This window comes from Capra hircus, chromosome 21 (assembly GCF_001704415.2).
Source record: "Capra hircus breed San Clemente chromosome 21, ASM170441v1, whole genome shotgun sequence".
Classification (NCBI taxonomy): Eukaryota; Metazoa; Chordata; class Mammalia; order Artiodactyla; family Bovidae; genus Capra; species Capra hircus.
In genome coordinates, this window is record NC_030828.1 from 2,120,225 (window position 1) to 2,132,587 (window position 12,363).

Below are 12,363 nucleotides of genomic sequence, written 5' to 3' on the forward strand. Positions count from 1 at the left end.
CAGTTCAGTTCAGTCGCTCAGTCGTGTCCAACTCTTTGCGATCCCATGAGTCGTAGCAAGACAGGCCTCCCTATCCATCACCAACTCCCAGAGTTCACTCAGACTCACGTCCATCCAGTCGGTGATGCCATCCAGCCATCTCATCCTCTGTTGTCCCCTTCTCCTCCTGCCCCAAATCCCTCCCAGCATCAGAGTCTTTTCCAATGAGTCAACTCTTCGCATGAGGTGGCCAAAGTACTGGAGTTTCAGCTTTAGCATCATTCCTTCCAAAGAAATCCCAGGGCTGATCTCCTTCAGAATGGATTGGTTGGATATCCCTGCAGTCCAAGGGACTCTCAAGAGTCTTCTCCAACACCACAGTTCAAAAGCATCAATTCTTCGGTGCTCAGCCTTCTTCACAGTCCAACTCTCACATCCATACATGACCACAGGAAAAACCAGAGCCTTGACTAGACGGACCTTAATTGGCAAAGTAATGTCTCTGCCTTTGAATATGCTATTTAGGTTGGTCATAACTTTTCTTCCAAGGAGTAAGCATCTTTTAATTTCTTCAATAAAAAATACATATTTTTTTAATTTAACAGCTTTTTGCTGATGTTAATTTCTTAGTTTTGACCACTGTAACACAGCTAAGTGAAACATTAAAATAAGAGGAATGTTGGTTAAGGATATACTACTTTTGCAACTTGTTTATAAAGTCTGAAAGTATTTCAAAATAAAAAGTTTATAAACATTTTAAAAAGCCAATTAATTCCCAATGGAAGATGTGAGTGATCCAAATCAAACATCTCTCTCTATGAGCTATACCACTGGGAAACCAGATAGTAGATGAAGGGAAGTATCTTTTTATGAAAGTATTATGAATAATATTTAATAAATGAAAGAATTAGGCCCAGCATCAGTTCATAACCTCCAGCAAATTAATGGAGGTAGTCAATGATCGCCACGGCTGCTGACATCACAAAAAGATGGACCAAGGAACTCTATGTCCCTTAAGAGGGAAGTGCACCACCTCTAGGTGCAGTTCGATCGCTCCTCCTCAAAAATCAAAACTGATGAAACTCTGATAAAGCATCAAGACCCACCTACCCCCTCACAAGAATTACAGTGGAAAGGAATGTGTTACCTGATCCACAGAAATCAGCAATATTCAAGCTATGGGAAGCCCCCCAGGATAAATAACGCAGGTTGCAAGGGGAAGAAGAGCGAGAGAAAGGGAATTACTAGGGAATTAGAAGTAAAGGAGATCTCAGCGACAGATCAGCCAATTGCAATGAGACCTGATTCAAACACACAAATCGAAAAAAAGAAATATGGCATTTATGAGACAAGTGGAAATTTGAATACAGGTTTGGTATTTAATAATATTAAGGAATTAAAATTAATTCTTTAGGTGTGATAGTTTAGGGTTTTTTTTTTTAAGTTCTAGTTTTTCTAAAAATAAATGCTGAAATATTACAGAAGAAATGTCCTGAAGTCTGGAATGTGCTTCAGTATAAAAGGGGGAAGGGAGTGAGTGGGATACAGAGAAACAGTGCTGTCATGAGGTGCTAACTATTATACTAGGTGATGGAGACACAAAGGTTCCTTATCTATGTACTGTTCTATATCTGTGCGAATGGAATGAAAATGGAAACAAAAACAAAAAAATTGGGGGAAGTTACCAATATGTGGAAATTAAAACACTCCTAAATAAAATGAGTCAAAGAAGAAACCATCAGGGAAATTAGAAAATACTGTGAGATGAGTTAAATTGTAAAGTTTTTTTTCTTTTCAAATGACGCATACTGCTCTTGGGGGTGGAGATGGCGAGCACAAGAAAACTATGAACTGAGAGTCAGAGCAGGATGAGCCTGGACTCAGGCCATGGCTCTGCCATCTTCCAGCAGGCGGCCCTAAGGCAGCTATCAAGCCCTGAAGCTCAGTTTCCTCACCTGTGAAACGAAGGTACGAAAACAGGATATCAGGAGGTTATGGTGCAACTGCACACTAAAGCAGTTGGCTCACATTAACAACTATAAAAAGGACCTTCCCTCGAACAGGACTATCTCCAGAGGGCAAACAAGTTTCTAGGGAAAGAAGGGTTCTTTTCCTATAATTGGACCCCATTTATGATAAAAAGTATCCAAAGAAAAATTATTTCCAAAAACCACGTGAATGGCAATGTCCAAATATTCCTCAAGAGTCCCCCCACCTAGCACACCAGACAGATATCCCTGCGTCAAGAAGACTTATGTAGTTCTGGTGCATCCCTGTCCCCCGGGGCCTTGTACTGGTCTCGTATACCTGCTTCTTCAAATATTTCATTCCAAATAAGACAAAGGTGCTGTGCTTCCCAGGGGCAAAACGTTTCTGCCGTTGGTGAGGAAGAAGCTGGACTCTCCAGAAAAGGGAGGAAAGGAAGTTCGAGACAAGATAAATGGACAGAAACAATGGGGGAACTCTGTTGGGTCCCTTTCAGGATCTTCTGACAAAAGAAGCCGCGAAGCCCAGGGTAAGCAGGCTGAACAGGTGCCCCTGGTGAGCTGGGAAAGTCAAGTGAGAGTCAAAGGAAAGGGACGGGAAAACAGTTAAATTCCAAGAGAAGCATGAGGGCATGCCCTGACTGTTTTCCCAAAAGATGATGGCAAGACACCAAAGGGCCAGAGCCCCAGAAGCTCAAAACCTTCAGGGAAAAGTCACCACGGGCTAATTCAGGCAGAAATGCTGCTGCTGCCATCGTCCTGGAGGCAGACGCTGGAAGGTACCCAGGTTTGAGTCATCACAAAGCGGAGAGAAGCAAAAGGGAAAACGTTACCCAAGAACGCAGGTAGGGCTGGGCGGAAGGTGAGGACCACAGGACAAGGTGCCGGCTCCTCCAGGTCCACAGGATCAGGGGCGTGAGGGGTGTGTGGACCTGGGCCAGGACCCACTGACACGCTAGAAACGGGGTGCAGGTGAGGCAGGGGCTCGTGCAGAGTTTGGGCCAGGCAGGGCCTCGTCCGCCTGGGACCCCCACCTCAGCCTGCACCCCGCTGAGGCTCACTCGGTTCCAGCGGCAGGGGTGAGGTTTGCTCCTTTTAACCGGCAACCCCCTTGCTCTGAGGCTGAACAGGTGGGTAAGCCCTGGAACCCTGGGCTTCCACTCATCCCCTCTCTCGGGCAAATGCCCTCTCAGGAACATTTCTTCTCCAGTGTCCCCTGACCCCTCTTCTGATCACAGGCTCTGCCTTCCCTCCACTAGAACCCCTGCCCTCCTCCTGGCTGGCTCTTCGCCCTGTCCCTGCCCCCCACCCCCCGTCAGCCCCACCAGCCTTGCGCCCCGCGGTCACTTGCTGCCCCCTTCCCCAGCCCCAGGGGCACCAGGCCTGACCCCGCGGGAGGCTCACTCAGGCCTGGAGGCTAAAGCGCGGTCCAAGCCCTACAGCAGGAGAAATCTGAGGCCACGTCCGGAGGGAAGGGGGATGGGACTGTAACCCTCTTCTTTCCACCTGTGCCCAGAAGGAGATGGCTTCACCAGCCAGCCGTCACCCTCACAGGAAGGTCTGTGTGATCAAAAAGGACTTCGGTGCCTGCCCCATCCCACGCCGCCTGGTCTTCTCGGGGCTGGGGCCACAGGCAGGACCGGAGCCCCAAGCACCAGCCTCTGTGCTCTCGTTCCACTGCGGTGGCTCAGGAGGGTTTTCCCAAACACAGCCTGAGATCCAGATGATGCCATGGGCTCAGGCCACGGAGACAGAGGACCTCTGCGCAAGTCTGTGTGTGCAAACCCAGATCACCAGTTCTCCCACCTCCAGAGGCTCAGCAGCTCAGGATCGGGGAGTGGTATGGGAGGACCCAGGAACCCACACTTCCAGGAAGCCTGACGCAGGAAGGGCTCTGTAATGGGGACACATGTGTGTGCTCAGTCATTTCCGACTCTCTGTAAGCCTTTGGACTGTAGCCCTCCAGGCTGCTCTCTCCATGGGATTGTCCAGGCAAGAATACTGGAGTAGGTTCCCACTCCCTTCTCCAGAGCATCTTCCCAGTTGGGGGGACTGAACCCACGTCTCCTGCATAGCAGGTGTTTTCTTTACCACTGAACCATCAAGGAAGACCCTGATATGGGGACATACCACATAAATAATGGTACAAGTAACTAATTCACTGCACACTGCAGTCAGGACACATGGGGCATCCCAGATAAGCCACTGTCCAGAGACAGTGGCACACCTCTCCAACTCAAGTCTGCTCTCGCTGCACAGACACCATTTACAGAAGGCCCACTCCATGTCCACCAAAGCAATGACATCGCACAGGACAGATCCCAGCTGCGCATCGCATTGGGTCCCTGTCCCTGTGGCTACCAAAGACCCTGAACAAACTCCAGCCTGACGGTGGGGAGGACAGGGAGGTTCAGACATAAAATGACTCACAACTGAAAACTGCCATCCCAAACTTTGGGGCCTGAAGGAGTTTCTCCCGCAGACGGCCTCCTCTCTGCGCACAACTGACACAGTCTCACACCCACAGAACCTCCGCAGGAAGGAGGCCCATTCTCTCCCCAGAAAGCATTCAAGGAATTTAACTTGGGAGCCGGGAGGCGCTGGGGCCTGAAAGTACCATTGTCCCAGAGGCCTCCCCACCACCCCCACCAAGGACCTTTTGAGAACCCAGGTCAGGGAAAGAGAACGTGAACAGGCGGGTCCACAGGGAAGGGGAAGGGTTCCGAATTCCAGGAAGCCCTTCGAGGTCACGGAGACCAGAGATCGCTCTGGGATTCCACTAGGAGGGGAATGCGGGGGATCATGGGCATGTTGGAGGTGACGGTAGTTATAAGGGTCAATTGACTTTGTCAGCTGAAAATAAATGGTTTCCGGAGGCCTAAGTATTTCTGGCTACAGGAGTAGCAGCTGAGGAAGAACAGGAAGTGGTACACGTGTAAAGACAGAACCTGGGGCCCCACCGGGTCTCGCGGAGTATACCGCGGTACACAGAGCACAGCAGGCTGGCACTGAGGGCCTCTGGGTTAGGGTGCCCCCGCCCTCCCCAGCTGCCGGGGGAACAGGAGCCAGGAAATCCCGCGGCCCTGCCCATCGCATCACACTTGCTGACTCGCCAACGGGCACCCCTGACAGCAAGCAGGCAGCATCACTCAAACGTGGGCCGTGACAGAAGTAACACCTCTGTGCTCATTAAATACTCAGACCCCCAGGCCCAGACCCAGATGAGTCAGTCAGATGTGTTTGGATGGAGCCTGAGAATTGTTGGTTTGTTCAGTTTTTTAATTCCCACGATTAAATTGTTATTTTTAATAAGCTTCTCAGGCGATCCTTATATAACTTTAAAAAACATAAGCACCAGAATACTGTAAAAGCTATGAAGTTGGGAAGACCTGGATCAAACTTTAGCAGCACTACATAGAAATGTGTGGACTTGGGCAAGTTACTTCTCTGAACTTCCCGGTCACTCATTTGTAAAACAAGGGTAATTTGTAAAACAACAATCAATGTTGCCGGGAGGGTCAGAGTTACTCAAAGGCATTCTTCAAAGCGAACCCAAAAGGCAGGAAAAACCGGGAGAGTACAAGGGGCTTCCTGGAGGCTGACCAAGCCTAACAGCCTTCACCTCCGAGGTCCGGACCAGCCCGGACACAGAGGCTGAGGAAAGGCAGCACGGAAACAGTGGCTCGGCTCTGGACAGGGAGCGAGGTCATCTGTCTTCCGGACGGGTGTGGCCGTGAGGTGGACTCTTAACACCAGACACAGCTCCGAGATGGGTCTGCGGTCAAGGCGCTCTCGGGGTTTGAGAGTGTAGGGAGAGAAGAGACTGCAGCGTCCCAGACAGGTCTCTCCTGAGGGTCCAAAACTTTAGGGAGGTGCAGGGAGACAGAAGGAGCAGGAACCCAGAGAAGTACACTCGCTGGGTCTAACTGCGCACAAGACTCGAAAAACTACTCAAGGTTTCAGTCTTTCCATCTGGAAACGGGTTAATTTTTTAAAACTATACAGTCAGCTCCGTGGGATGGCACCCGGCTGGGTGGCCGGCTCCCAGCTCACAAAGGGAATGGACGGCGCTGCCCTTTTATCTGATGTGTGCCTGGCATGTCAGAACTTAGTGGCAGTTTCACTCTGTTGTCCCAAGAGGAGATGTTATCTGAGACCGAGCTTTACATCATTCCTGTGTAGGTTGCTTAAGTCGTTCAACACTCTGGCCTTCGGAGCCTGGACAAGATTGGGGCTGGGACTTGAAGCTGGGGCGCCAGGGAATTTCCCTCCTTTTTACTAAGAAAGCAGGAGCCGCGAGGGAAGAGGACGCCCGGCGGCCGCGGGATGCCAGCCCGGGGATCGCTAGGCTCAGACGCGACGTCTGAGGGACACTCAGGGACTGCGGACCCCACGCCGGGACCTCTGCGAGGGCTTCCAGGTCTCCGCGCTCCGGGCCGCAGCCCCCCGAGGCTCGACCCTCCGCCCGCCCGGAGTGCATCGGCCGTCCTCGGTCTCCCGCCCCGCGCAGCGCGCTCGGCTCACCTGCTGAAGACGAGGCATCCCAGGTGGTTGATCTCGTGGTCGGAGCGGTGGCGGCTGTAGTCCTCCCACAGGTCCTTGAAGGCCGTCACAGCCAGGATGAAGAGCACGGGCGCCAGCGCCAGGCCGGGCTGGAAGGCGTTCACCGCGGGCACGAAGTTGAGCAGCGCGATGAACACGAAGTACACGTTGGCCAGACGGTGGAACTGCTCGAACAGGTTCTTGGGCAGGAAGGACAGCAGAGTGTACTTGGTGGTCTTGAGCCTGTTGTCCGCCAGGTGCTGGGCGCCCCCGCGCAGCCGGCGCCGCGGAGCGCCCTTGCCCGCCGGCTCCTCGGCGCCCGGCGGCGGCTGCAGGTTGGAGCGCACGGTGCGCATCCGGCCCTCCCGGCGCCGCCGCCGTCCCGGGGGCCCGGGCTCCTCGGCCGCCGCCGCCGCCGGCTCCCGCTCCATGGCCGCGTGTCGCCGCGCCCTGCTGCTCCGTCGCTCGCGCCCGCCCGCGCCAGCCTCCTAGGTGATCATCGCCGGCGGCCCGGGCGCGGCGGCGCGGGCTCCCCGCCTGCGGGACGCACGGGAGCGCGGTCAGCGGCCGCCCCGCCCCGCCCCGCCCCGCCCCGCCCGCCGCCCGGGCCCCGCGCCCTCGCGCCCGCCTCGGCCTTTCCGCCCGGACACTCCCGGCCCCGCCCCGCGCCCCGCCTGGGACCCCGCGGAGAGCGGGAAACCAAAAGCCGAGGCCGAGGTAGAAACTTCGGAGCGGCTTAGTTTCGTTTCCCGGAAGCATCAGTGCGGGCCCCGGACTCGGCAAGCGCCCCCGCCCCCAGAGGAGACGGGAGACGGCGGGGTGTGGGAGGCACCGCGGCCCTCCGGGAATGGTCTGGGGGCCCGGCTGGCACCGCCTCCTGGAACCAGCTAGAATCAAAAGGCACATGGGCCAGAGCATACCGATGCTCCGAGTTTTAAAGCTCATTTACCGAGGATATCTGTCCCCGGGACCCCGAGAGGATTCTTCTTTGGCTGTACAACTCCTCGCTACCCTGCCCGTTTACACTAACCTCTTGCGCGAACTAGACTGAACTTCCATGACCATCGCTGCCTTTCCTTACTTCCCTAAATAGGATTCTTTTTTTTCCCCCTTAATTGAAGGGAGGAATATTTCGCTGAGCAAAGGGAGGCTGGTTTGCTCTATTTCAGTCTCTTTTCCTTTCTGGTAAACAGTGAGGGCGAAAATACACCTTCTGTGCTCTGGCTCTGAAGTGGCCTCTCTGACCCGGACAACGACAGGGCATTGGTTGCTGGGAGGGGAGGGCCCAGGCGGCTGTGACAGAAGTGGCTGGAGTGTCAGAAGGCGCCCTGCAGGACCCCAGGCGCCAGCGAGGGCCGCCTGGGGCGGGGCCGCGCCAGCATAAGGTCCGGCGGCCCAAGCGGGCAAGCCCGCAGGTCAAAGATGACCCTGGCTCTGTCTTCCCCTTTAAAAGCACAAGTGTGAGAAGCAGGGATGTCTTGCCCAGCAGACCATGGCTGGGAATTCGGGTGAGACTGTCAGGGGAAGCACACTGCAACCGCCCACCCTGGCCAGGCACCATAGTAACTATTTGCATGAGTTGTTTTACCACAGGAGGTCCTGGTAAGGAACAGGGAACTAATAAGCCTCCACCAACCAGAACAGTTCGGGAAAGGTCAAAAGGAGACACCACTTGTCTGACCACCTCCCAGAATCCTTCTCTCTGGCATTCATCTTGGCTGAACAAGGTGTGCACCACCAGGAAGGACTCAGTCAGAATGATTGGCTGAAGACAACCCAGAAACTAATCCCATCACCATAAAACCCGAGACTCTCCTGGGTTCCCTTACCCTCCTGCTCTCCACCCTTTCCCAATAAAACCTCTTGCTTTGTCAGTACATGTGTCTCCTCCGACAATTCATTTCTGAGTGTTAGACAAGAGTCCAGTTTCGGGCCCTGGAAGGGGTCCCCTTTCCTACAACAAGCTGAGCACGTTTGGGTGCTGCCTGTCTGGACTCAGGGAACTGTTCGCCTCCTCCTCCTCCTGCAAGCCAGCGCCTCACGTCTCTCCCTGTGCCGGAGCGCTCTGTCATCTCCCGGGGAACCAACTCAGCAGCCTGGCCCAGCCTGGGTTCCTCCCTTGGGTGCCTGCTGACAAATCACGTTCCTGGCTTTGTGTAGATCACTTACCTCTTCCCCATGCCCCTCTGTCTGGATGGTCCTCACCTCTAGACCCTGGCCTACACTCCAGCCAGCCAGGCCAGGGGCTCACACCTCTACAGGGAACCTTGGCATGGAGCACAGTATTTACTAGACTCCAGCTTGAGGGAGGTAGAGGGACAGATATTAAGAAAGTCTGTGTCACAGATCAAGGCTCTTCCCTGCCTCCATTGCTGGGTAGATGTGTAGAGGCCCAGATTAGAGAAAGCTTGACTGAAGTGCCTGCATTTTCCGAGAAAGAAATCAGCTCTCACAGTGGGCCAGTGGCATCTCAAATTGAATATTAACAGCCCACCAAGAACCACAGCTTCCAGGGTCTCCAGTGATTAACTCACGAATCCGCATTTTCCTCCATCCCCCAGCTTGCCGAGGTCCCAGAGCCTGCTGGCCCTCTTTACTTCCCAGCCCTCCCTGCTTTCCAGTCTCCAGGCTACAGTTAGTCCCCAGGGGGCCAAAGCAGTTACTTGACCTCTCTGACTACTTCGCTTTATTTCCTTACCCGGGAGCTGACAGAGTCAAAGGCCGGCTCCTCAGGCAGAGGTTTCTTGAGGCCCTTAGGGGAACTGGCACCAACTTGCTGATTTGACTCTGCCCCACCCTCGTCCCCACCAGGCCCAAGGGAGAGGTCTCCTTACCCTCCTCAGAACAGGCCTTCTTCATCCCCATCTACATTCCACTCTAAGGTTCCAAGATTCTGTGAGTCACACTGCTCCGAAGGCCTGGAACCTCTCCCACCTCTCTTCATCAATCCCATTTCAGTATTTCCATTAAGGCCTAGCTCATGTGGTCTCCTGGAAGGTTTCCACACTGCGTGATCCACTAAACCTCATGGAATTACTTCTGTTCTGACATGTGTGCAGTGGTATATAAGCCTCTCATAGGTGGCTCTGCAGGGGTTATGGGCTCAGATATCTTCTGTCAGCTGAACTCTCAGACTCAGCTTCCTAGGCCAGGACGAGGCCTGGATGGACTCCTGGGATGGCCGTCTGGACCTCAAGCTCTAAGGAGGCCCTGTTGTTGGCCCTGGAAAGTGTCTTTCATTGTCCTCACTCAGCAAATACTTCTTCATCACCTTGTGTGTGCCTGGCATTGTTCTAGACACTGAGGCCACGGGGAGAATTGTCTTATGAATCTAACATTCTAGTAGAAGAGGCAGTGTGATACTGTGATGGTACCACGGATGGCATCACCGATGCGACAGACATGAACTTGGGCAAACTTTTGGAGATGGTGAGGAACGGGGAGGCCTGGTCTGCTACAACAACAAGACCACACCATTTGGCCTTTGTCTCCATTCCTGGCACACAGTTTCTAAATCCCTTAGGATTTCCTTATTGATAAGAGCTATCAATGTGTCTTGATATCCATAACAAGCCCCTTTCAACCACACCTGGGCTGATGTTACTTAAGTGACTTTTGGAAAGCCCTTGAGGATGGAGGCTGGTTGCCAGGGAACCATCCCTGTGATTAGAGGTTGGAACATTCAGCTCCACCCCCTGACCTATGAGGAGGGGAGGGAGCCTGGGGGTTGAATCAATCGCCAATAACCTAAGGTTTTAATCATGACTCTGTGATGAAACTGCCGTAAAAACCCAAAGGACTGGGTTTGGGGAGCTTCTAAGACGGTGATCATGTGGAGGTTCTGGGAGCATCGAAGGCTTTAAAAGGGCGTGGATCAGTGCTTCCTCCACACCTTGCCCGGTGCCTCTTCCACCTGGCTATTCCTGAGTTATATCTGATTATAATAAACTGGTAATTAGTAAGTAAAATGTTTTCCTGAGTTCTGTGAGCCACTCTAGCAAATCAGTGGAACTCAAGGAGTTCTTGAGCCACTCAAGCAAATCAACTGAACTGCCAGTCTGTGGCTAGAATCTGCACCTGAGCTGTTGTCAGGAGCACAGCTGACAAACGGGAACTTGAGATTGGAGTCTGAAGCGCGGACGGTCTTGTGAGACTGAGCCCTTGCCCTGTGGGATCACATATTCCCTCCAGGCAGATGGTGTCAGAATCGAGTTGAACTCTCGGACACCCGGCTGGTGTCACAAAACCCTACCCCACACACATGTATTGGAACCTGTATCCTATGACAGAGTCAGCCCCTAAAGAAGACTCTGGGCACACCACTAAGTCCTGCTCTCAGAAAGCTGGGTTCACCTGGCGGCACGGGACATGACGGGCACAGCGAACCCACAGGTGGCGTGCTCGGCTCCCTGCAGCTAGGGCTGTCGGAGCGACCTTCTCCAGGCAGCCCGAGGAGAGGCAAGGAAAGACACCACATGGATGTCTGGGGGAGGAGACACCAAGTGCAGGACAAAGTGGGTTCCACACCCCGCAGGTGGGCCCTGGTGATGCCAGGGACTGGGTTGCTGCGGGCGCTGAGGACCCTGGTGAGCATTCTGCCTTTTAGCTGAGTGAGAAGGGGAATTGGCTGGAGCCTAATGGGACTGGATTCAACTTTGCAAAGATCATTGGCATTTGTGTGAAGAGGACGCAAAGGGGTGGAAGCAGCAGAGAGGCTGTCAGAGGCCATGGCAGTGACCTTCGAGGTGACTTGGGTGGGGGTGGCCAAGGTGGAGGCAGCGACATGGCTGCTCAGGCAAGCGGGCTCTGCTGGTGGCCTGGGTGGGGTCTGCAAGGGAGAAGGGAGTTGGGGGTGTGCAGCTGGAAATCTGAGTTCCTGAAGCAGGAGGAGCCTAGATGGGGGCGGCGCTGTAGGTGGCTGCCCGTCCGGGAACCAGGGTTCAGCAGGCAGGGTGACCCAGTGCACACGGACCAGCTCAGCAGAAGGCCCAGCAGGGGACATCAGGTCACAGAGGAGGTGTGGGTGAGGACAGCAAGGCTGAACCTGGGCTTTTGGAAGGGATGGATTTCTCTGGATTTGCTTCAAGGCCAGCAGGAAGTCACAGCGTGCCCCAAGCAGAGGCATGAAACAAAAGAGTCTGATTTTCCGTTTTGAAAGATGGAAGATGAGTTACAAGCCCCGAGGGAGCAGGCAGGACAGTCGATTCACTAGGAGGTGGCTTAGACCCAGGCAGTGGAGGGACAGCAGGAAAATAGCAAGCGTGTCTTCTGGGTGGAGCTTATTGCTTGGCCAAGAGTTTGGAAGTTTGGATGAGGAAAGTGAGGTGAACCAAGAGTAACACTTAAGAGTTTAGTTGTTAATTACTTGGGGATGAGAGGGAGCAGAATATGCCACTTTGGCACATCGGTTATTTTGAATTAAACTTACTTGAGAAACAGTCAATGCAAGAAGGACATGTTGACACCTGAAATCTGGAAATAGCCCACGTGAAGAGAACCTCCCTGGAATGTGAATGGCTGAACAACAGCAACAACTAGCCATGCTGAGCATCTTTGCATGTGTCTCTAGGCCATCTGTAGGTCTTCTCTGCAGAAAGATACACATAGATCTTCTGCCTATATTTTTATTGGGTTGTTTGTTGTTTTTATATTGAGCTCTATGAACTTCTTGTATATTTTGGAAATCAATCTCTTGTGGGTTACATGGTTTGCAAGAAAACATTTTGAATATATTAATCAGCCCCAGAAGATCTCGAAACTGTCCTCAGAAATCCATCCTGCGAAAGCACCCAAGGAAGAACATCTAACAGACAAACTCTGCTGAAACTTCAAAATAGATTAACTTTTATTCATAATA

The 12,363-nt window shown here is 53.2% G+C and overlaps 1 protein-coding gene across 1 annotated transcript in view; it reads right to left on the reverse strand.

Annotated features, from left to right (window-relative positions):
- Window positions 1–6,937, reverse strand: part of ATP10A (ATPase phospholipid transporting 10A (putative)) — a 183,317-nt gene extending 176,380 nt beyond the window's left edge. Inside the window, exon 1 of the mRNA XM_018065847.1 lies at window positions 6,489–6,937. Coding sequence (XP_017921336.1) covers window positions 6,489–6,937 — 449 coding nt within the window. The remainder of the gene's footprint in view (window positions 1–6,488) is intronic.